Genomic DNA, 25829 nt, shown 5'->3' with positions numbered 1-25829 from the left:
AAAAAAACACAAGTTAGTCCAGAGTGCTATAAGCATTACTCGGATGGTCAAAAAGACAAATTCCTAATTCAAGCATTGGATTTGACATGGCTCAGAAACAAGTATATAAAGCGTGAGAATGTTCTTTTTTCCCCCCTCACACATACTTGTACATAGAAAAAGCTTCCATTTAAATCTACAAAATAATGCTCAGAGCTTCCTGGCATACTTAATTCGATTGCAGAATTTCAATAATTTATACCTAGACTCACTATGGTCTGAACTATGGAGTTTCTTACAGACAATGACTACTTTATATGGAATAGATACTGCCATAAGCAAAGTAATAGGTTGATAAAACCTGTGCAAGATAAGGAAGGATAGCAGCTGACCCTATGATTACATATCTTCTTAGAAGAAGCTCCTTAAACAAATTTATTTATGCAATTAACCCTTTTTCTAACAACAAATATTTAATAGGGGGAACATTTACCCCCAGGATTTTGCTGCCCAATGGATACAGGTTCTGGCCTGCGACTTCTTTCTGCAATTTCAGCTACGACCAAACGAGATAAAAGAAGCCCAGCGATACAAGCCCCAAGCGCTAGCATAGCAAAAACAGCATTCCATCCCATTGTTGAAAGGAACCCAGTGAGAAGAGGACCAAGAGCCGCACCAACTGATCCAGTGCCATCTATTATGGCAGTCACTGTAGCTAGAGCTCGAGAATCTCCTCTAAGAGAACTGTGTGTTCCCAAGTCCGCAGAAACAGCAGTAGTGATAAGCGCATAAGGGCCGTTCACAAGCAATCCAGTGGCGATCATAAGTGCAATGTTAACATTCATAGAAATACTTCCATAGATTCGGTATAAAAGCATAGCAGGAATTGCAGCATACATGAAACTGGCCGCAGTGGTAGCACGGGCATTGAGTTTATCAGATATGTAACCAGCAAGAACACCTCCAAATATACCCCCGACATCAAACAAAGTAGAGAGATTGCCAGCAGATTCAACAGAGACATACTCTCCACCAATTTCTGCAAGATTATCAAAGGAATAAAAAAACAAATTCAACCTCTCTACAGGCTAAACTGTGAATTACAAGAAAAAGAAATTAGTATAATAAAAAGGAGCCCACGATTGATGACGATTGAAAGATGCGGTTTACATTGCCTAAGAGTTGGATACAGTTTAAACAATGACAGAAGAGGTTATATCATAATTTTTAACCAGTTTCATTAAAATGAACCGTATTTTGGGAATCACAAAAGCTACTTGATCAATTCCACAAGAGATAATTCTTCCGCAATCATGATCACAATCCATTTGTCCCGGGTCATAAACGTCCACTTCCCAGTCAAATTCCAGTCATAGATTATTATGAAGAAGAGACTCCGTTGGATTGCCAGCAAAGTTGAAAACATAAATTGATCCATCATGTGATGGCTGTTTCTATAACTTAACCACCAAAAGTAAAAATATTACAGTAGCAATGATAGATGACGAGCTCCAAGGAACAGAAGGTTTTGAAGAAGTTGTCATATATGATATGTCAGAAAAGAACACTCTTCAGTCCCACAATGTCACTGTGTGAGAAACAAATTGGCCAAATAAGATATCCTAGTAACCAAAAGGTTGGGTGATCACAAATGCTCTGAGCTTAAGCAGAATGTGACCACATCAAATCATCTGTATCTAAACTACAATTCTCTAAGTTAATGTAGAAGAGAAGAATCAAAAACTCCCTAGAATCTGGGAATCAAATATCAACAATTTCATCAGTTAATCGAAAATCACAGTTCATGAACTGACCAACTCCTTAACCGTCATTTGCTTATGTAATTATGCGATCTCGCAATCTCAAGTAACGTTAGTATATTCCAAAAAACATGGTAAACCAAGCATGATGATCATGATAATTACCTGTCTGACTCAGATAAAATGGTAGCCAATAGAGAAACGTGTAGGCAACAAGCTTGGCGAAGAAAAGGCACAAGGCATATGGTATAACCCCTGGGATAAAGCATGCTTCAAGAAGCCCAACACTCTTCGTACGTACTGAAGCACCGCTCAAGGTACGTAGTGACCCCGGCGAGAAAGCGACGGTTGTCACTTCCCCTTTCGTTATCTGAGCTTCTTCATCAGGATGCATTGCTGCTAATAGATCCGAATCTGAGCCATGAATCGAAGTAATCCCACATCCTCTGGATAAGCAGCTAAGAACAAGTAAACAAATAATCCTCCAAATATGATCAAAGCTCCTGGTACGATGAAAGACCAGCCCCACCCATATTTCAAGACGCTAACTGCAAGAAGAGAGCCACTTATATTACCAACTGAAGTGTGAGCATTCCAAACACCCATTATCAATCCTCTCTTCCTCTTGCCGAACCAATTACCAATCACAGCAACAACAGAAGGCCAACCCGTTGCTTGAAACAATCCAGCAATCATTTGCATAATTAGATAATACGAGAAAGCATGAATTTTCCAGAAATAACCCATCCCAAAAAGCCCAACGAATACTCCACTTGCAATCATCCCCATAGTCAAGAACAAACGAAGGTCTAGAGTGTCCCCCAAATGCCCAGATACGTACATTCCCACTGAATAACATGCGAGAAACGCAACATCAATTTCGCCTAATTTCGAAGTCCCATCAGGTTCATTAAAAGGGGCCCAACCCTTATTCTTCCCACCAACAATGCCCCGATCCTTAACGAACACCTCGCCCATGGGCCAGGGTTTGAGCTTGATGATATGGCCATTGGGTTCCGGATACAGTACACTCTTAACAATGCCAGTAGGTTTTCTGGAAGCATGGAAACATACGTATGCCACGAACGTAACCAACAAAACTATGTATCTATACGTTTTGATTTTCCATCTCCTGCCACTGATGATTAAAAACCCAGGCGGAGGTGTCCTAGTCACAAGAGAACCAGGCGGGGGCATCGTCAGAAATCAGCCAAATCACAATACGAATCTATTATCAGAGCTATGTATTCGGCGAATGTTAATACGTTGATCCAAGCGAGACGGGTTTTGCAGGGAAGAGAAGATGATACGCATTAGGGAGAGGGCAAGGTGAGAGAAGGGAAGAGAGTGAGCAGAGGGAGAGCGAAAAGAGCGGACGCGAGAGGAAAGACCGTTGCTGAAAATTTGCAAGTGCTTTCCTTCATGTCAGGGCTCTCTCTCTCTGGGTGTCGCATTTGTTTTGGAGAGGAAGGTTTTGGCGGTTACATGTGGCATTCTACTCGCGCGTTTGACCGTTTTACGTTACGTATTTATTCTAGAAATAATAATAATTCATTAACAACTTTGTTCCGAAAGCATACATCATTAATCAAGTGTGAGTTTAATTATGGATTACTATTGATGAAGCGCGTTTAAAAAAAATCATCCTATATTCTGCGTGTTACGTTTTTGCTCGTTTATTTATCTGTCATTGCTATACTACTTCGTTTAATCGTGACCGTTAGGGGGGTAATTATCCGTTTTTTTTTTTTTTTTTAAAAAAAGTATCATTCAACACCAAGCAGTCGCCTTTTTTGGAAGGTGAATAAATAGTACATTTTGGATTATAACTTAAAATAATTCGTTAAAACTAAATTATAAGCCATTTTTTAATTGTAATAAGAGCTGTGAGTCCTTTTATATGTCAACTCCAAACAAGCTGCCCAGCCAGGTGGGATAGGCCTTCTGACACGTCATGCGGGACCCACTTCAAGTCTCCGCTTGAGTTTCTTTCAAATGTCATCACAAAAATAATTAAAAATAACGTCATTACTACCACGATCGGACACGTGTAACAAACTTCCCCGTCCACCTTCCTCTCTCTCTAACCCATCGGAGGTTGTCCAGAAAAACCAGAGGGAGAAATGGTGGTTCAGAGTTCAGACCAAGCAAGCGATCTCAGAGGCTAAAAAGCTGGAAACAAGAATCACTATTTGAAGCGAGCCATTGGTACTCCATGCTCCTCGCTCCACCACACATATTCCAATCGTCATTCTCTAATCTCCCTTCAACATTTTCAGCCCTTTCTCTATCCCCCATTTTGCTGGAGCTACAATTTCTCATACTGTGAATGCCATGCTTTCATGTTTTTGGTGATTAGCCTCTCAGAATAACAGCTATCTGTTACCGCCGACTTACGGATTCGTCATGAATGCTACTATTGGGAATCAGCTAATCTCTGTGACCCCCGATGAACTCAGGTTCAATTGTATGTATATCTCTTCCCACTTTTTATTTTTCTTTAGCGGTTTCTTTTTCAATTCTATTTTCGTTCCGACTGAGCAGTACTCAATCAGGAAATTGCATGCGAAACTTGCTTTTGTTTGATTTCTGAATTGAACTTGCGGCTTCACTATAGGAAATTTTTGGGTCAAGGGTAGAACTGGTGTGAAAGCCAATTGGAGGGGATACGAGGACTTTCTCCTCCCCTTGTCTTCTATTTCTCTCCTCCAAAAGTGGGGGATTTGGAAGTATCGCTATCATCCTTTTTGTTTCTTTCTCTCCATAAAATTCTTCCCCTCTTCTTCTTTCCATTGAATCAAACACTGTATCTGTCCGTGTCAAATTATTCAATGAGTTTCTTTCTTTTCTTGAGTGCAGTACTTTATTTATCATATAGTGACGCTCACAAAATCTATGTAAACAGTTGAGCTGGAGAAGCAAGCATTTTGCGACCTTAAAGTTTTAAACAACACAGAGCACAACGTTGCCTTTAAGGTATTGCCCCCCACCGGCCACCCCGCAAAAAAAAAAAAAAAAAAAAACCAAACGCACACACGCCAAAAAAAAAGTTATTCTCTTTCAGTAGACACCTTTAAGGTATTTATTAACTTAATGCATGGGAACGACTTTAGCGTTGTGATTACAATTGATTTCGATGTTATCCTACTCCTTTGCTAGGTCAAAACGACTTCTCCTAAGAAGTACTTCGTACGACCAAATACTGCTGTTATACAGCCCTGGGACTTGTGTATCATCAGAGGTGATGCTTATTACTTTTGCGAAATCATTTTTTTGATCTGAGGGCTTTTATATTTTTCTGCAAGATCTTCAGTCATCTTCTCTATTGATGTGAAACATTAATCTTCAGGAGATATCCCAGCAAAGGAATTTCAATGTCTCAATATAGAAATGCATGCTAAACAAAATTCTGAGATGAATCTGTAATATAATTAGGATCTTATTAAAATATGTAATATGCTGCTATATTGATTTTTTTTTACTGTCCCAAATTACCACTAGTACTCGGCTTCAAACAAAGCATACGTGTTTAATGTTTCTGGGATGTTATCATTGATTATATTCTCCAATTTTTGGTTTATACAGTCACCCTTCAACCCCAACAAGAATATCCTCCAGATATGCAATGCAAAGACAAGTTTCTCTTACAGAGTACAATTGTGGGTGCAATTACTGATGTTGATGAGCTTCCACCAGAAACTGTAAGAAAGTCAGCACTATGCTTATTTCACATTATGGATTTTACTATCTTATTTCACCATACTGAAGTGGTATATATTATTTGGCTTGCAGTTTAATAAGGATAGTGGAAACTCAATAGAGGAGTGCAAACTAAGAGTCGTATATGTCCCTAATGCCTCTGCCTCAGAAGATGAGGCCTCGAAGGGCACAACACCAAAAATTGATACCAATTCTGTGAGTCTTGTGTTCTCTCATCCTTTATTCAGCAATTCCTTTTGCATGCTTCTTCTTAAATTTGAAAGTTAATTTGTTGAGCCATCTTTTCCATCATATAAATGCAGCATATCTCACATATTTGCAATGACAAAACCCTGAGAAATTGGAACAAAAGGATTTCTACGGATCACTAGCCTAAAGATAAAAATGAACAAATCACTCCAAACCTCACTGTATTTTAGATCTCCACGTATTAGGGTGATCATTCATGTGGATGGGGCATGATGGACTTGGAGGAAACAATAAAATTTGGGTTACATTTGGCATAGAAATTCTTTTAAATTTCTCTTGAAACTAAGCTTAGGAAACCAAGAATACCATGGTTGGTGTAAATTTTCTTATGTGGTTTCATGAATCTTAGTTTCCCTCGGAATTTCATTCTCCACAAAATTTGGGCAACTTAATCTAAAAGACGCCCATGGGATTTCAATTTCTTGTATTATTTTCTTTGAATATTGGTTCTGAACATGATTTTTATTGATTGTTAGGGTATTTACTTCCTCGGATTAATGGTAAAAACACATTCCTGAGATTGAATTGCCTTGCAAACATTTCCCAGTGGAAAATTTAAAAACTTTATAACAAACATCCCCACAAGGCTCTCTTTTGAAAATAACTGAATAATATTCTAATGGGGTTATCGATTGGTTATAAATTTGGGCAAGTGTGACTTAATTTGAGACCTATTTAACTAATTTGATTAGATTAAGGAAGTTAGGTAATTTAGTTAATTATAACAAATATGACATATTTTTCCTAAAACACCATAATCATCTTTCCTAATATCCTCTTTTCCCCTTCTACTTGGTTATGGTTGAGGGAGATCCATAGGGGTATTTTAGAAAAAATTGATAAATATGAAAAATAAGTCCTATATTTAAGACCAAAATCAACTCAATAATTAAGTCTTATGTTAAGGACCGGAGGAGTATATATGTTACAGACCTAGAACATTAGTGATCAAGTGATGGATTTTACGAAACATTCATGCGTCCACTATTCCAATACTTTTCCAAACAAGGTGTTAACAAACTATCCAGCATTTTCAGATTAATTAGTCATGAGAAAAACCAGATGATATATATTTTACCTGTGCTCATATATGGACACAAAATGGGTGATTACATGATGAGTTTATCTAAGTTTGGCGATCACCTCTGAAAGGATATGAAATACTGCATATGTTTTATCTATTTATTTTTGTAAAATATAAAAAGTATTAGAATGAAATTAAATAAAACAAAGTCTGGGCCACAAAGTCATAGCTCAGTTATCCACTAGGAATGAAACATCGGACAGGAAAAGAATTCCAAAACAACATAATTGTCATGTGACATGTAACAGCAATATTGGCAGTTGGCCAACAACATTAGCTATTTGTTTGACTTCCCCAAAAATGTGGCCCCACTTTGGATTCCCACTCTTGCTGTGCTTTAGCTTCCTCCATAGAAATGAGGTTATAAGAGGCAATTATTGAGCTTTGTCGGCATTTCTCATCATTTTCACTACTATTAAGGCATCCAAGTCGACAAAAATAGGCAGAAGATTATGCAGTAGCTGCAATGCAAGAAGAAGCTAAATTTCAGCGGCCATGTTGGTTGTGTTGCCTAAATTTTCTTGGGACTTGTTTCCTAATTTCCAGAACCACTTTAGACAACAGCTTCTCCAAGTTGTGGGCCAAGGTTGCCTTTAGCCTTTATCTGCGCTATCAAAGTTAGTTCATAGTGGCCATATGGGGTAGAAATCCTGTTTAACTATCACCTTCCTACGTGTCCGTACTTATTCTCACCTCAGCGTGTTCACGTTTTCCCTGGTGAATTATCAAAATTTCTGTGAATCATTTCCCGCATTATAGAATTTCTTCCCCCATATTGCAAGTTCATTAAGTCGCACTACTGTAGTCTATCTGTATTTGCTAGATGTGCTTGAATTAACTTTTACTTTTTACAATGAGTCAGATTTTACAGCAATTGAAGGAAGAAAGAGATGCTGCTGCCAAGCAAACAGTTCAGCTGAAACAAGAATTGGTAACTAATTATGCAAGCTTCCTCGCATTACCCCCTTTATAGAAATTCGATTAAGAACTAAGCCTCCAAATATTTTGCTAGACTGTCTAAAACTGTCAATAATTGGTACAAGTCCCCCCCCCCCCAAAAAAAAAAAAAAGTAAAATGGAAACAACATAGGCAAGTAAAAAGCAGAGGGTAAAAACTTGGAGAGGCTTGTGGGGAGTTACTTCACTGATTCAGGGAGATGCTGCTTTGAGAAGAAAATGAGTTGTGGGGATCAATTAAAGCGGGATGGGTTCTGATGATGAGGTGTAAAGGAGGCAAAATTGTTAGTAGAACCTATCAATATCTGAACTCACATTTGCTCAACAAAGGGTTCTTCAGAACGGTTGAATCTGAAATTGTTGACTGCCCTTGCAAAAACACTAACCCAAGGGTTTTGTCAATGTGCAGGACATGCTGAAAAGGCGAAGAAAAAGAAACGATCCTGGCTTTTCCTTCACCTTCGCCATTGTTGTGGGTCTCATTGGACTTATACTAGGCTGGTTTTTTAAGCTTAGCTTTGGAAGGTCTTCACCATCTACTGAGTTTATACCACCTGCTGGGTTTTCGCCATCTACTGAATGATTTCATACAATTCAGAATCTCTATTTGTTCCCCTGTTGTTCACACTGTAAATCTATTTCTGAATGGATATTTTATTAAGCTATTTTTTTTTATCATAATATAAATTAATTTAAAGCATCTTCTACAGTCTAGGCCCAACTTACCCATATGGCAACTTTGAGTACATCCCCAAAAGATTTAACCTTGCGCGTATCAAAGGAATTGCTTCCTTCCTCCTACTGTCCAGCGCTTTGTTGTTGGCATCAATATTATGTTGGGAGAAGCAGAGAATTACAATGAGATAAAAAAAAAAAAGAAATTACAAAATAAGTCCAGAAGTTATCATTTTTTATTTTGGATCTTATCATTACAAGCTACTTAGATTATTATTGAGACTTTTTAATAATTATTATTTTTTATTGAGATCTTATTATAATTCTCCCAATATTTCATTATTTATAGGTGATGGAAAATGTAATTATATCCAAACTCTTTACAAATGCTTAGAGAGCATGCCCAACCCTCACAAATGCCAACATTAATTAATGTTCGTTCAGTCGTGTAAGGATATTTTTGAATTAGCAGTGGCATAAACAACTTTTTTTCAATATGGTTTTTATATATAATATCATTTATGTTTGAATTGACTTTTAAAAAAGTATCAGTTTTTAAAAGTAGAAATTGTTTGGATTATTACTGAAAAAATAAGTTTAGTTGTAAAATGATTGAAAAGAGTATTAATTTTATTAAATAATAGTCCCTCCGGTTCTAAATATAAGACTTCGTTTGACTTTAATTTTAGTCCTAAATATAAAACTTTAATCTATTTTGTCTTTCATATTTATATATATTTTTTTAAGATAGTCTTTTTGATAATAATAGTTTTAGCTAATTTACTTAGTTAGCAAAGATATTTTAGAAAAGACAACACCTATTTATTACAAATAACTAACTTAACTTATTTTCTCAATCTACTCAAATTAGTCAGTTAGCTTTTATAATACATGTATTTCTATTTTTGCTAGAATATATATCATACTTATTAAATAATACATATTTTTTCTCAGAATATATATACTATTATACATATTGTATTTACATAATATGAAAATTTTAAGAGAAATGTGAGAAAACAATAATAGAAATCTTCTAGCAGGCACGTACGATTAATCCCTCCGAAGTCATAATGGTCTCCCTTGTTAACATTTTTTTGGAGTAAAAATTATGCAATATTAACATCATCAATAATTTATTATTGAACAATAGTTGTCACAGTAAAATACTACTAATTGCCAGCTGAGCAGAGAAAAAAGAGAGACAATAGAAGGACAACTCCTGGAAATTAATTTTCATAGCGCATTGAATGTTGATAAAAATATCTCATCGCATCGTGCTGTGCTCCAAAGTAGAAAAATTTGGCTTCATCCTCAATTGAGCTTTTGGAACAAAAGCCGTTTAAAAGTTGTTTGGATAAAAAATTATAGTTTGAAAAATAGTTTCTGAAAAATAAATTTTGAGAGAATAGATTTTGTGAAGAATAGATTTTTTATAAACATATTTAATCTTATATTTTATAAATATATATACACATATTAATTATTTATTAATTATATTATCTTGTATATTATTAATTATGTTGGTAAAAATATATTATTAATAATTTTATTTCTTCAAATTAAAATATATTATAAAATATATTATTTATATAATTATCATATTAACTTATGCCTTTTTTAGTAATTTGTACATATAAAAAGTGCTTTTGATAACAATTATTCAAATACTTTCATTTTATCAGAATCACATTTTCATAAAATCTATTCTCCCAAAAATCTAATTTCCAGAAGTTATTTTCTAAATCATGATTTGGTTTTATCCAAACATCCTTTTTAAATAAAAGAATATTTAACTTTGGGCAATCATTTATTTGTTGCCAATTGTTTTTTCTCAAAAAAAAGAAGAAAGAATAGCAGTATCATGGAAAAAATGGATGAAAACGCAAGAAATGTATTGTCTTTTTTGAAATAATCTTGTTAATTATGTGTATTAGTTAAAATTACTATTTAATAGAACTTTTAATATATGTAATTAATATGAAAATTACTTTAAAAAATAAATAAATATAAAAATAAAATAAATTAAAAATCTTATATTTACAATTAAAATAAAAATCAAATTAATTTTTATTATGAAGTACATAGTATTTTATTTAAATTTTTATCAGGTTAAGTAAAAAACCTCTCAAAATGGGCGGGCTTCGGCACATACGAAATATTGAACCCAGAAGTGTTCATTGCTTCCCGCCTATTATTTCTTCTTCCATTTCCGCGAAATACCTTCTCTCTCATTCATCCTGCTCCATCTCTCACCTTCGATTTCACGGCATCTGATGGGATCTCTTATCGCCTGCCAAGTTCTCGACGCTTCGACCTCCTCTGAGTCCGAAATGGCCTGGCACTTTGCGTCCCTTCTTCTATCCCTCGGTCATCCAGCACATCCCGCCGACCTCGCTTCTCGATGCACATTATTTACTGCTTCTCCTGAACTAGTTGAGTTCCTCTGCTTGATCCCTGAATCTCCCATCTTGCTGACCTCCAATTTCTATGTCACTCTCTCTGCTGTTGCTATAGTCGCTGTTGGACACTTCGTCTCGGTAGCCGACTTTTTTGGTAGTTCTTTTATACCTAGATTTGGAATCAGAGTTTCCTCGACGGACGGCTGGGGAAACAGCTGTAGAAAACGGAAACGAAGGCTTATTTTAGATTCCGATTTCCTTCCCGTGGCAAAAAGAGGGATAAGTTATTATTCTGAACATGGTAACAAGTTATTCTGTTTTTGGTATGTTTTGATTATGTCCATTTTAATTTGTGTTTTGGTTTAATTTTATTGTTATTATTCGAATGGCGATGCAGTAGATGAGTTGGATCCAATGAAATTGCTTCCTCCGAAGAGAATCAGCGATGACTCTTCTAGGGTAATTTGTTTTCTCGGTTACTTACCAGCTAGAATTACGTTTTTATTTTTTGATGTAACTAAGTACTGATTATTTTTATCAATTCATGTCATCTCTGACACTGAACTGGTATTTCTGTTTCATGACAATGCAATCGTGTTTTCCCTTCAGATTATTTTACAGTCACATGGCACGCTAAGCATTGAATTATTCGAAAGTCCCGATCAATGCAAGGAAGTTAAAATGGAGGAAACTTCCGGAAGTAGAACAAATTTCAATGATACATTAAAAGATGTTAAATCTACCAGTATGCCTCCGTTGGTCGATGACAGGATTAATGACAATGAAGTAGTTCCAGACATTAGAATAAGTGATAGCAAAGTATCCTTGGAATGCAAGCAGATGTCTTTAATGAATTCCGGTAGCACGAAACCTCTTCAAAACATAGTACAGCCATCACATACTGCTGTTTTAGAAATGCCGCCCAAAGGTGACATTGGAAGGATTCATGATGGAAACTTCGATGAAGTTAACCATTTGAGTGGAAAGTCAATGGCTGCAGATATGAAAAGTATGGACTTCTCTATGGGTCCCCTTTCTGCACAGAAGTTTCCTCAATCCTCTTTCAAGACAAATGCGGTGCCCAGCGATGTTACTGTTCCTAGTCTGCAAAACACGTCCAAAAATTTACATAATGAAGAGAAGCGGAACTTCAATAGAGGTCAGCCATCAATGAGTAAGGGACAGAAAAACAATTGCACTGCCATGCATTTCAAGGAAAAAAGGGGAACTTCGATCTCAACGTGTCCTGAGGTGTGTTTTTAAATTTGAGACACTGCTATCTTGTTGACTTTTGGCTAGGATATATTTTTACAATTATGCTGGGAACTCACTTTTTACTTTCTCTACAACTCATTAAATATGTTTAGTCGAAGTTTTTCTGACGAAGAGCTGGTGATTCCTGTCATGTAGGATCAAAAGGAGCGTAAGGATCTTCCAACATTTGAATCGTACATTGTGGAAGAGGAAGAAGGCTCAGGTATTAAAACGTTGATCGGTTTCTGATTTGGCCGCTGCATCCACATTGATCCAATTCTTTTTGAGTGTATAAATTTATTGACAGTTCTTCTAATAAAACTTAATCTTGCAGGTGCTTATGGCATTGTTTACAAGGCAAGGAGGAAGAATGATGGAGCCACGGTTGCCCTTAAATGTATCCATCAAAATCAGACCTTTCTATCTCTTAAATCACTGAGGGACTATATAATCTTTGTTGATTGAAATATGCCAAAAATCAGAGCACACTGGAACAGCGTAAATGAGCATACAAACATAGCAACGTGATGAAACTTGAAATGTTTGTCTACTTTTTAAACTAAGGTTAAGGTGCAAATTTTTTTTTTTTTTTCAAAGTTTTCACTTAGGAGCACTAAGCATTAGAGAGTTCATCTTGAAAGTTTAAAATCATAGCAATGTTGCCCTTTACTGATAAAAATGTCAACGGTTGATGTTACCATTTTAACAGTCAACTTTGGTCTTTCATGGCAAATATTGCTATAATTTTAAACTTTTGAGACAACTTGGCACCCAAAAAAACTTTTGAATACCTAGTGCTTCTGAATGAAAATTTTTAGGATAAATTTGCATCTTAACCTTTTAAAGTATCACAATTATGTAAAATGCATATGCCCAACCCACATTAGGCATGAAAGTTGCTCATTATCGAATTTGACAGTTCAGAGTTCATAGCACATTGCTTATCATCAATAGAACTAACTCGAGCATTCTTTTTCATGCCCCATCACCGTTTATTTTATAAAAAATAATTAAAGCGACATAATCATTAGTACTCCCATCGGGCAATCTTGGAATTCTCAGCCATACAGGATCAAAATTTTTCACATCCATTTCTTTCATTCAGTCCATGTTATTGACCACGAAACATTCTTCGTTTTCACTATTCATGAATGACACAAGTTATGACCTTTCAGAAGTAGAAAGTGCTAATTTTATCATTGTGGCTTTTCAGGTCCTCATGCTAAAGCTCATGGGCAATATGTTACTAACGAGCTCAAAGTGCTGGAGCGATTTGGGTAAGCACAATTCAGAAATATTTCTTGAACATTTTGAGTTGCCGGTTTAGCTTTGAAGTTAATGACGTTTCTATTACAATGACTTCATAATTCAGAGGCAAAAACTTTATCATTAAATATGAAGGCAGCTTCAAGAATGGCAACACTGATTGCTGTGTTCTAGAACATATTGAGCACGACAGGCCTGAGGTAAATTTCCCACATTTAAATGGAAGTTTTTGTGTTATTTTCTGTTTTCACTCTTATATGCACATTTTTTCCCTCAAATAGGTGTTAAGGAAGGAAATTGATGTTGTTCAACTCCGATGGTATGGTTACTGCATGTTCCGGGCTCTTGCGGCTCTTCACAAGCGGGTATGGAGACTTATATTTTTGTAATATATGCAACACTAGGAAAATTGGAGGTTCTAACGATTGCTTATGCATACGCAGGGAGTAATACACAGAGATGTTAAACCTGGCAATTTCCTTTTCTCCCGTAAGCTCAACAAGGGTTATCTGATTGATTTCAATCTTGCCAAGGTTTGTATTTTGTTTCTGTAGCGTAACATAAACAGATTTTTTATGTTGTTCAATGTGAAATTGTTTTATCTTGTAATTTAGCCTATTGTTGCTGCTTTTCTCAGGATCTGCATCAGAAGCCGGGAAATATCGGTAAGCTTCCAGTACTCTCTTAGCTTTATACGTACATTCCCGAATAACTGAAGTCCTAAGTGAATGATAATTGAATTGCTAAGTCTTTGTTTAGGAACAAATGAAGGGGAAAAGAATTAGGGGGAACCAAGAAGAAAAATAAGAAGAATGGAAGTTAGACAGTGCCACTGTAGATTCGTTTCCCCTCATATTTTGTTTGAATGTCATTAAACAATGATAAAGGAATGGCGAGATCACTGTAAAATTCCACGTTCGCATGTGATTTTGACTGAGTTAATATCTTAAGAAAGTTGATCGGGTAATTTAGAATATCATTAGCTTATGTTGTAATCATCTGTTGAATTTTCTGTGCTTGTGGAAAGATTTGATTTTGTAGGAGTTAAAGATAAATACTGTTTTTCATTCCTTCCCTTTTCAATTGCTTTGAATGAGATGTAAGAATTTTGACAATTAGGTTGTTTGCACGAAGACCCCATTTCTATGAGGCTCTACTACACGTCATCAGCATAAATAATTATTTGGGCAGCTTTCTGTTTGCTGGAGCTTATAGTATAATTTACAATCAATGCAAATAATTGCAATGGTGTGGTTCAATCGCTAATTACATCAAATTTTTTGTTGAAAATTTCTACAGCTTCAACCAAATGCAGAAAGTTCCCAAATGTCAATTTTTTGGAAGCTGCCAATCAACAGATAACTAATGCCTCCAAATCAATATTAGATCCTAAGGACAGCAGAAGAAAGGCTGTGGCGCAGTCGAAGACTAAAAATGACCGAGGTAGTGGGCAGGTGATGAAAAGTCAAGGTGCAGACGGCTCTGGCGTAACTTCGGCGAAGGACGTCACCAGCGCAAGAACATCACTTGAAAAGAGACTGAGTCTGGTAAGGCCAAGGAGGAAAGAGTTGATTAACATCTTGCAAGAAACGCTGTTAGGTCCGAATCAAGAATTATCAAACACTCCTATGAGAAAGCGGGTTCCTGCTCCTCGTAATAAGATGGAGAGTGAGCATGTCTACATCTCTCCCATGCCTTTGAACTCAATTGGCAATGATGCCACCGGTGCTGGATTTCTGAAGAGTAAAGGTTAGATGCTTTTATTCGAGGGCTATATAGATGGATGGTGGACAAACAGAAATCTTTATATTTAATACTTTTCTATTTGCAGGGAATGGAAAACAGACAAGAGAAGGTTCTTGTGTGGGAACAAAAGGCTTTCGGGCTCCAGAGGTAGGATGAATGTGAGCTTGTTGATGAAATGAACGGAGCAGAAGTGCATACTTTTTTATGTCAACACCATAAAACTATTGCTATATTACACTTTCAGAGACATGTTAACATGCTCACACATGGAATATCTTGCATAAAATGCTATCCTAATAACTCTAAAATTAAATTTCTTTATTTTATCGAATGTTGCTTATTACCCTTTGCAATTCCTTTGATAAGGTAGAAATTGTGTTTTTCATCTTGTTTGGCAAGGATGGTGTATATAATTATTAGTCTCTGTAGGAACATTAGAATTAGTGAAAATTCTGTCACTGTAAGAGGTTGTTTTTCTTTGTATATGCTGTTGTGAAAATAAAAGTATAGCGGACTTTTTAAATGTCTCCTTTTTCTTGGATCGAAAAATATATGACTTGTTTATTTTTATAAACAAGCAAGAAGCTTGATGTTGAACGGTGAGTACTCTGTGCAGGTATTGTTCAGGTCTCCACATCAAGGTCCTAAGCTTGACATCTGGTCTGCCGGTGTATCCTTGCTCTATCTCATAATCGGGAAAACTCCTTTCACTGGAGATCCTGAACAGTAAGAATTTCTACTATAATCCAACACTTCAGCATGTATGGCTTATTTACCTTCACTAGTCATCCTTACAATTTCCGTTACCCGTAATCTTCAGGAACATAAAAGATATAGCTAAACTGAGAGGCAGTGAGGATCTATGGGAGGTTGCTAAGCTACACAATCGGGAATCCTCGTTCCCTGCGGTATCTATCATATAAGAATGGAATACACTCTGAATTTTGATTCAAAATCCTTATCACAACTAAAATTTAACTGCTTGTGTTGTAGGACTTGTACGATAAACACAGTTTGCCATTTTTGCGACTTCGAGATTGGTGCATAATGAACACTAAGAGACCAGAATTCCTGGAAGTCATTCCCGGTTCACTGCTTGATCTCTTGGACAAGTGCTTGATGGTGAACCCTAGACTGAGAATCGGTGCAGAGGAGGCTCTTCAGCATGAGTTTTTTGCTCCATGCCATGAGAGCTTGAGGAAGGAAAGGCAATGCAAGAAGGAATTGAGTTGAACCCACGTGTTTTATATCACAAATCATTACTCACTAGCATAGTTCATGTTCTGGAGTAGGAGTTTGTGATTTTGTGTAGCTTAACATAGGTTGTTTTACATAAATCTAAATACAAAATTCTTGCTGGCAGGGCCCCCTTCCTGTCATTGAAACAAACATTAGGCAATGAAAGTAACAGTGTAAATATCTTTCCTCCGAGGTATTCTTTTGTTTATTACAATGTCACTTGTAATGAATCAGAGATGTAATGGATGTCTCCAATGGTACAAGCTGAAATTGTGCAGTGCTGATAATGTGTGCATTAAATTAAATACTTTTCTGGTTTTATTTATAAGACATTTCTAACATGTTTTATACAGATTAAGAAAAATTTTAAATTGCATTAACTTTTTATTAAAATATAACAATTTTTCAACTTTACTTTCATTTAATATATATACATTTCAAAAGAATAACTATCTATACTACAATAAATAAAAGACAAAATAATATATTTGTGTTAAAAATTTAATGAAGTGACTTATAAATAGGATTAAAAAAAAAAACTTCTCTTTTGTTTCATAAATAGTACCAAAAGGAATACTTTATAATGTTGTGTTATCTAGTGAGATGGATCTTTTTTCTTGTCCCACAGCCCAAAAGCAGACATTTTAGAATTTCCTAAAAATGCATCGATTTTACCAATGATTTCACCAATAATAAGTCTTGGTCTTTAGCAAAATAGTTTAAGTTTTTGTTGAATTATAAGAATTAATATTTTAAATAAAAAGAAATTTGAGAAATTAAAACATATGATTTAAAACTTGAGGGACTAAAATCAAAATGAGAATAAATTTAAAAGAGATAAGTTTGTATTAACCTTTACTATTTTTTAAGAAGCTTCCAGGATTATAGTCTCCCATCTGTGTGAGTGAGATCATCAATGAACCTGTGGCGTTCCTCTAAATTTTACGAACTTGCTCTTAGTAAAGTTGTTTGCAAATGCAATAGGGATATTATAGTAACTAGCACGTGTTTCCCATGCAATGTGCAAGATGCTTGTAATTCTGAAATAGTTTCATCTTAATTGTAATTAAAAAAAGCTCATACTTTTCACACTAAACAAATATTTAAAACAAATACATTTCATGAACTAATTTCAGCAACCAACTTCATTATGCTTAATTGATTATGACAACAATATATCCTTACATGCTTTTCTTTATGTAGCACATTAAAAACTTCATATTTTGATGTTGTTTGCAAATTTCTAACTTTCTCATGGTACAAAATGTTAGTAGTTATTTTTTTCAGAACAGTTTCGACCATAATGAAGAACTTCTTTTTTTTATTTTTATTTACATTGGCCTTAATGCTTTCACAATACATATTGTTTGCAATTTTTGTTTATTCGCCGTCATCACCTTCATAGGGCCTTAATGCTTTAACAAATTAAATTTTTTGACATTGCTATTGGAATGAATCATCATTAATTTAGCAAAAAACCCATTCTCTCTCAGGCCTATAATTCGGACAAAAAAATGGAAATATTTGAAACTAATGAAACCTTAACTTAGGATTCATTTGGTACGAGAAAAATAAAAAGAAAGAAAGTTAAGGAAAATTTTAATGATGTTGACTTAAAAAATTAGAGAATTGGGGTTAAAATTTTTTTATTAATTTTGGTTATTCTTTTTATCTTACATCTTTTCTTTATTAAAATTTTATAATTCTATTTTTCCAATTTTTCAAATCAAACTTGTTAAATTTTTCCTACCTTCCTATAAACGAAAAAAAAAGAGGTTCTTTTCTTGATTTGTTTTACAGAAATCGAACTCTCCCAATTTGAATTCATAATTGGAAGTTCCTATGATATAATCGATCGGTGACTCTTGAAAAAAGAAAGACTTTTCACAGTACATATTTTATTATTAACTGCTTATTATTGTTTATAACTAAATAATAATTACTAATGTGCTCATAACAAAGTGCTCAATGATGCTAGTGGAGACAAATTTCTCCCTTCCCATTCATCTCCATGCGTTGCAACAATGTGCTACCCCGTGACTTCGACTCCTTATTCTCCAACTTCATAATGTCAAAGTGTTTTGAGGAGATTTGGTATTATAAGAAAACACCAATTTGAGCCTTTTGCTATCATTCATTGACTTCGACTGCTCTAATATGACTACGCATTATAAGAAAACACTTGAGCATTGCAGCAACACCACAGTGATATACTAATTGACCATCATCTAATCTGAACAACATAATCTAATCTTTGATCTGTAGATGAAAAACCAAGAGATTGAGAAAGAAAGATGAAAACAACTAGAAAATAAGAATCCTGAATCATAGACAATAAAGGGAAAAATTGATCACTTGCTCAAACTTTTAACATTATAAACTGCACTTAAAGAGAAAAGATTGCATCCTATTTGATGATCCTGAGGAATTCATCCAATAATGTCAATTACAATATCAGGACGAGTAATATAATGCTATTTTTTTCACAACTTCTATTGGGTGTGATGCAAGGGGGTTAGCAATTATTTACGTTAAATTATTAAAAGAGAATCATTCGAATAATACTTGACATGACCATAATTGAATACTTGCTAATAAAATTCACGTGCGTGAGTAGAGGATTTTATCCTGCAACTCTACTCAACTTAGAAGGTGTTTGGATCCTTTTAAAATTATTTTTTAAAAATATTTTTCACAAATCAAGATAAACTCATCCATATATTTATTTTATATACCGTAAAATTATTTTTAATGATTTGGTTTTCATTCAAACATGTTTTTTAGTGGACGTGTGACTTTATAACATGGGTGAGAAAGGCCGAGTTGTGGAATTTAAATGAAACAAATCCAAGCTTCAGCTTTGATTATGCTCGTGATACTGACAGAAACAGGACAATAAGTTTGCCTCAATTCAGGAAAACCATCCAATAAACCTGTTGTTAACTGTTATGTTAACATTGTAAATAGTGTTACAAAAGTTGTTTACCGTTATACTGAAATTGTAAAAATTTTTAAAAAAATTGTTTGTGGCCGTCGGAGCTCCAGTGACCAATTGTTGAATTTCCTAAAAAACTTATTGTTAACTGCTATATTGAAGCTGTTAATAGCGTTACAAAAGTTGTTAACCGTTATACTAAAGTTATAAAAATTTTCAAAAAAATTGTTTCTGACCACTCGAACTCTGGTGACTAATTGTCGGCCTTTCGTAGGAGCTCAGGTGATGGCTACTGGTATCGGTGTCAGAGCTCAGGCGACTGGCTAGCTAGTAGGGGTTTTGGTTTTTTAAAAAACAATGAAGGAAATGAAGGGCAATATGGTCATTTCAGTAAATTTATAAATGTCAAATTGATTATTTGTGACTAAATTAAAATTTTACAAATTCAAGTGACCATTTTGACATTTTTAACCCATTTCTTATTGATCACGTGTCAAGCCTTATTTACAAAGTAAAGAAAGAGAATTTTTTTTATTTTTAATCTAAGTCACATCATTTAAATTTATTATATGAATGCACAATTTTATTTTTAATTTATTGTTTCATAAACTATTATTTTCTTAAAAAGTATATATATTTTGTGATAGGAAATGTGTATATATATTAAATAAAAGTAAAGTGAAAAAGTTGTTAAATTTTAAAAAAGAGTTAATAAGTTTTAATTATTTTTTAATTTTAATGAAATATGGTAGAACATAGAAAGTAAGATTTGGAGGAGTAATTTAGAATGCGTGAAGATTGAAAATTTTTGTTTTTCTGCCAAGTCTTTTTTTGGGGATGTAGATAAAATAATGTTTTTTATTGGATCAAGTGAGATTAATTAAAATGTTATTACTAGGGGTGAGCAAAACCGAACCGCAACCGAAAACCGAACCGAACCGAATTCAATTTCGGTTTTTCGGTTCGGTTATTTCGGTTTTCGGTTATATATTCGGTTTTTATTTTTTAAATAATTCGGTTTCGGTGTTCGGTTCGGTTAGTAGAAAAAAATTTCGGTTATAACCGAATAACCGAAATAAATATATCATATATTTATATTTAATAAATATTATTATAATAAATGTATAGGTGGGTATATGTGAACTTTTTTAATATATTTATATTCAATAAATATGGTTATAACAAATATTATTATAATAAATCACATTGAATCATGAAATATTTATTAATTAATAGTTGTAATTGTGTTTTATTATTATTTTTAATTTAAAATAATTTTTCATATTTATATATTTTGGTTAATCGGTTAACCGAACCGAAATTTTCGGTTAATTCGGTTTCGGTTAGTTCGGTTAATCGGTTTCGGTTCGGTTTTTAAAATTTACTCTATTCGGTTATTCGGTTAGTTCAGTTATCACCGATAACCGAACCGAAAAACCGAATACTCACCCCTAGTTATTACAACAAGTATTGATCTGGTCTCATAATTATAGGCAACATGTGTCTGTTGGGTTGCAAATCCCGATAAGATCCCACTATTCCCACTTTCCCTTTTCTCTCTTTCTTGAGTAGTGTGTTTCTTTTCCCCCTAGCAGAGAACCAATTAATTACTCACTGAATCGTTGGCCCAAAACAATAAGGGAGAATTATAATGAGATCTCAAAAAAAAATAAAATTACAAAACATGTCCTAAAAATTGTTACTCCTCCAATCCTTAATATAAAACCCATTTAACTAATTTGATTAGATTAAGAAAGTTAGGTAAGTTAGTTAATTATAAGAAATGTGAAACGTTTTTCCTAAAATACCATAATCATCTTTCTTAATACCCCTCTTCCTCTTTTACTTAATTATGGTTAAGGGAGTATTCATAGGAATGATTTAAAAAAAATTGATAAATATGATAAATGAGTCTTATATTTAGGACAAAAATCAACTCAACAATTAGGGCCTATATTAAGGACCGGAAGAGTATTCTCTACTTTAGAACCTGTGATTTTTTTTTTCAGGGCAGATTTGTTCCAAACAGCCTTACGTTTTCTCTTTCTCTTAATTAATGCGTTTTTTACCCTAACGGTGAACTAATTAATCATTCGTTGAATGGTTGGCCCAAAAGAGTAAACCTAATTTCCAGCTCACCCGAGTTTATTTTATGGCAAGAGAATATTATTGGATAGATCACATTTATTTTTAATGCACCTTTCAATAGGTTATACTATTCTTTTCTAAACATTTAGATTTCCTATAAGAAACTTAATTTCTTTTTTAACATTAATTAATTACGCCTCTTGTTCGTTGTTATTGGATTTTGCTTGTCTATATCTCGCACAAGAAACCTCTAATCTTGACAGCAATATACTAAGCCGGATTCTTAATATCAGATTTAGTTTGTAATTTAATTTGAACTATAAACTAAATTTTATATTGAGAACAGAAAGAAGTATTTTTAGAAAAAACATATAAAGAGATACAACATATAATTATTTGGTTATATAGGCACCAAGTACTAGAACCTTTTATTATAAATTTTTTTTTTAACGCAAGAAGTAGACTCCGACAACATAGTCTTCTCAGCTGTAGTCGTCCATGATCACCTAAATGACTTCAGAAATGGAAATTCTCCTCTTACCACACTCTTTGAGATGCTTGCTCCTCTTTCTTACTGGAGAGGAAAACTCTGGAAAATTCTCAAAGAACATAATATTTGGGACTTACCAACTCCCAAACAAAAATGATTTTTTTGTCTGTATACCTTTTTCAGGAACTATGGTATAAGTGCTGACCAGAGGCTCTACACAGACAACCGTCTGATCCTCCAAGTCACCATCCCCTCATGGCCAAGAAAGGAAGCATTGCTAATGGAAAAAATTGGCAAGACATTAACTGCACTTAACCAGCCTGACACAGGAGAAGACACTTCATGTCTTTCTCTCGGACCTTTCCCTCCAAACTCATCGTCTGCCAACAACACAACACTTGAAGAATTCTAGAGAGATTTCATCCTGAGTGCTGTCAGACCTCCACCAAATAGGTCACAAGTCCCTCCACCGACAGAAGCCGCCGAAGACCCTTATGATGGTGACAAAGACTCACAAATTCAACTCACTCAGCCTGAAGGACTCTATCTTCCTCAGCCAAGCTTTCAGTCACAACTCCCATTCCTCACAGGAGAATCCCAGGACCCCAACCAAGAATTCATCTGAAAAAGCACAATATGTTCTTCCTTATTCTGAAAGCGTCATGAAAAAGGTATACAGACAGAAAAATCTTTTTTGTTTGGGAGTTGGTAAGTCCCAAATATTATGTTCTTTGAGAATTTTCTAGAGTTTTCCTCTCCAGTAAGGAAGAGGAGCAAGCATCTCAAAGAGTGTAGTAAGAGGAGAATTTCCATTTAGGTGATGTTGGATATGTGGGAAGTTGGAAACTAGATGGATAAGATGGATAAGGGTCATAGATGGTTTGTGAATGATCCTTTGCGATGTCTGACTCGATTCTTTGCAAATCCTTTCAGATTTGTGATAGTTCTTGCTCTTTTCTTGTAAATTCTGGTCCAATATATCCTTTCTCAATAAATTGCGTTAAATCTGTATCCAGTTGGTAAGCCTGAGAAGTCAGAGTCATATAAAGCTGCTTGACTTGATCAGAGACCTGGTCAAGTCTGCTCGTCAGAGTATCAGTTGTAAGAGTCAGCATGTCAAGCTTTGAATCAATCTTTGTCAGAGTTCTATTCTGGCCGATCGCATTCTGGGTCTGCCAGTTGAGAACTTTTTCTGCTGCTGAGACTGGTCTAGTTTCACCAGTAGGAGAGATTTCTGTTGGAACAGAGAAAGGTCTTGCTGTAACCTTTGTTTCTCTGTTGGTTCTTCTTTCAAGAGGAGGAAAATCCTGCTCATAGGGATCCATCATTGCTATACACGAGACGGATTGTTGGATGGCAGGAATCATTGGATCTGGTTTTTGTCTAGGCAGGAGGTCTTCATGACCTGTTTCTTTAAGCAGATCATATAGAGATAATCTGCTAGAGGGAACAGTAGGGACAGGAGCCTTCCAGCTTCTAGCCTTCTGCTTCGGACCATGATCATCATCATCATAGTGATGATGGTAATGTTTGTAGGAACAAAGAGATGTATTCTTTTCCTTTTTCTTCTTTTTTATGGCATATCTGATGGGGTAAGACCATCCATCATCATCTTCATCGTCAGAAGCTTCCCACCAGTATGGTGTGTCACAATCACAGTCCGGATCACATTCTTCTGGTGCATGATCCCAAATGAAATGGCCATTTATGTGAGACACATAACATGGCTTGGCTTTCTGGTCTATCCAACCAATAGGAGGTTCTCCCTTAGATGAGACATAGGCCGGGGTGATAGTGAGAATACGTCCGGAAGATACAGAAGAACTTTCCTGGCTTGGCTTGGTGAACACTGTCTTGACAGTGCCATCTGGAAGCCTTTTTATCTCAGGAGGGGTAGAAGTATGAACATCCCTTTGTACACCATGAAAGTGTTTTTCATAGTTGGTGATCCACTCAAGAGGCATCAGCTGAGCAAGTTCCTCTTTTGGGATTTTTCTAGGAATCTGGATGATGGAGGTATCATCATCTCTATCAGAAACCACATAAAGAGCATCTTTGGTGGAATTTGGGAAATGAAGATCAAGAGCATGGTTCTGGAGTCTGTAGAGAACTTGATGATGAAGGGTTGCTGTGATAGCTCTGGGATCTTGCTTTGCTCCAACTATCTGGACTTGGATTTTTAGTCTGTTCGTCAAAGTTGGATCTGAAAGCTTGATATTGAAATCAGGGGCCATGGTAAGGATGACACTACCATTGCTAAGAGTGGTCAGAACAGCGCCAATCAAAGCATTACTGTAGGTAGTATAGGTAGTATCAACTAAAGCAATTTTAGCAGTGGCTGGAATTCCTTTTCTCCCATGGAGTGTAAGAATGAGGCGCACAGCACCAATATGAAGATGGGTATAACCTTGAGCTATCCACTCGTTGATCAATGGTTGAGGTATGTCAATAGTGACATATTGTTCAGAGGAAGAAGTAGGAAGACCACAATTTTCTAGTTTGGTAGACTGGACTACTTCTTTAACATGAGGTCTCTGAGTGGAGATCAAGCTTCTAACATTTCTAGTGACACGATTGGTACGATGATAAACGCTGTATGGACTAAGAAGAGGTAGATTCGTTTCTTGGACTCTAGCATCTTCAGGAAGATGATCTATCTCAACAAGGTTTTCTATTTTTCTGGAAAGAGTTCTCCGAACAGAGAAGGGAAGTCTTTATGGAGTAAAGGAAGAAGAAAGGCGAACGGGTTCAAGACTGTTTAAAGTTTCACTCATGATAAGACGGTATCTTCTTACTCACCTTCACTAATGATATCTCACGTCTGTCAGGAATTGTGCTAGCTCTGATACCACACGGGGGTGTTAGCTGAATCGAACCAAGCTAACATAGTCTGATATTCAAGGCTCCAGTCCAGGTAAGGCCACTCATTCTCAACTCATCAACAGGCCACGTTAGGACTCTCAGCTTTGAATACCAGAGCTAGGATAACTGGAAAGATTGTCACTAAACACTCCTTCATGGATCGTGGTCAGATTCTATTTTCTGATGCACAGGATCCTCTTAAAGAGGCAAGTACAGAGCATACTTAGAATCTCTGGTGACAGAAGAAAGATATCATAAGTGAGGCTTTCAGAAGAAGAGAGAAATTTAGAGAGAACTCATGAGGAAAGCACACTAATATTATACAAGGAAGTCGATACAACTCCTTTTGCCCGTAACTGAAGGCAGAGTGGGGTTTATATAGGGGTTCGGGGTCACTATATGACAAAGGCCTAATAGTACATCTCATGATGACGGGTAGACGTCATTATGACCTATCCTAATGATGAGGTTCACTTTAATGATTACAAAAGGACGAATAGACTACAGGACAAACTACTTTAATAAAGCTACTTTTACAAAGCTACTTTTCTAAAGATACTTTAATAAAGTAAAAGTAGATGACGACATAAGTGTGGATTATCCTCAAGTCTGAATTTTTTATTGCAATAAAGTTCTCACAAAATATTCTACATGCACACCTAGCACCATGAAATTTCTTGGGGGCAACAATACAAATGAATGTTTTCAGCAAAAATGTCACATATGTTATCTACACATAATGTTGGTTACCTTAGTATGGTGGGGTACACTTGGTGCAGTATTATAAAGTAAAGGATATTACCTACATTTAATATAAATGATAGTTTTACTTCATTTTAAAATATTCATGTGTAATAATTGTTGCATCTAAAGAAATTCATAGCGACTACGCATAGTAAAGTTCTTCACGAATAGATTTGCATGTTAATCCCTTTTTTGATCTCACAAAATTCATAATCTTACATTTTCATTATGAAAAACTTCACAAATTTATCAATCCATGTTAGAAGAAAATAGAGGGAAAAAAAATTCTGATGCACGCTTATACTTTGTGATTTATATCTCTATACGGATAGGAAAATTTTACAAGAGAAGGATGGGAATTTTTAAATATACTTTGTGT

At 35.2% G+C, this 25829-nt stretch overlaps 2 protein-coding genes and 1 pseudogene across 3 annotated transcripts; 2 read left to right on the top strand and 1 right to left on the bottom strand.

Moving 5' to 3' along the window:
* Nucleotides 1–452: 452 nt before the first annotated feature.
* On the bottom strand, nt 453–2936 carry LOC114730028 (putative glycerol-3-phosphate transporter 4; annotated as a pseudogene).
* A 1049-nt stretch (nt 2937–3985) lies between these two features.
* On the top strand, nt 3986–8449 carry LOC114730033 (vesicle-associated protein 2-1-like). Of its 2 annotated transcripts, XM_028917054.1 has the most exons (7): nt 3986–4206; nt 4645–4715; nt 4899–4980; nt 5325–5440; nt 5532–5654; nt 7655–7723; nt 8159–8449. In XM_028917054.1, exons 1-7 carry the CDS (start codon nt 4146–4148, stop codon nt 8330–8332), a joined length of 696 nt encoding a protein of 231 aa, XP_028772887.1. In that variant the 5' UTR covers nt 3986–4145; the 3' UTR covers nt 8333–8449. The 2 variants fall into 2 exon arrangements, with proteins under 2 accessions (XP_028772887.1, XP_028772888.1); XM_028917055.1 differs by lacking the exon at nt 4645–4715.
* Nucleotides 8450–10719: 2270 nt separating this feature from the next.
* LOC114730027 (cell division cycle 7-related protein kinase) lies at nt 10720–16325 on the top strand. The gene is made up of 15 exons (XM_028917050.1): nt 10720–11127; nt 11224–11285; nt 11436–12077; nt 12237–12303; nt 12415–12477; nt 13294–13357; nt 13453–13546; nt 13628–13711; nt 13790–13879; nt 13984–14011; nt 14646–15095; nt 15178–15239; nt 15709–15818; nt 15913–16000; nt 16086–16325. Exons 1-15 carry the CDS (start codon nt 10758–10760, stop codon nt 16323–16325), a joined length of 2514 nt encoding a protein of 837 aa, XP_028772883.1. The 5' UTR covers nt 10720–10757.
* Nucleotides 16326–25829: the final 9504 nt, after the last annotated feature.

Source organism: Neltuma alba, unplaced genomic scaffold (genome assembly GCF_004799145.2).
Source record: "Neltuma alba isolate B1F8T4 unplaced genomic scaffold, ASM479914v2 tig00012699_pilon, whole genome shotgun sequence".
NCBI classification, from domain to species: domain Eukaryota; kingdom Viridiplantae; phylum Streptophyta; class Magnoliopsida; order Fabales; family Fabaceae; genus Neltuma; species Neltuma alba.
This window is presented reverse-complemented; position numbering and strand designations above follow the sequence as displayed.

Excerpts from the sequence above, each read along its gene's own strand:
- LOC114730033 (XM_028917054.1), top strand. The coding sequence starts at position 4,146 with ATGAATGCTACTATTGGGAATCAGCTAATCTCTGTGACCCCCGATGAA. Across the intron at positions 4,207-4,644 it reads CGATGAACTCAGGTTCAATT|TTGAGCTGGAGAAGCAAGCA; the intron begins GTATGTATATCT and ends CTATGTAAACAG. Across the intron at positions 5,441-5,531 it reads ATGAGCTTCCACCAGAAACT|TTTAATAAGGATAGTGGAAA; the intron begins GTAAGAAAGTCA and ends TTTGGCTTGCAG.
- LOC114730027 (XM_028917050.1), top strand. The coding sequence starts at position 10,758 with ATGGCCTGGCACTTTGCGTCCCTTCTTCTATCCCTCGGTCATCCAGCA. Across the intron at positions 15,819-15,912 it reads TTCACTGGAGATCCTGAACA|GAACATAAAAGATATAGCTA; the intron begins GTAAGAATTTCT and ends CGTAATCTTCAG. Across the intron at positions 16,001-16,085 it reads GGGAATCCTCGTTCCCTGCG|GACTTGTACGATAAACACAG; the intron begins GTATCTATCATA and ends CTTGTGTTGTAG.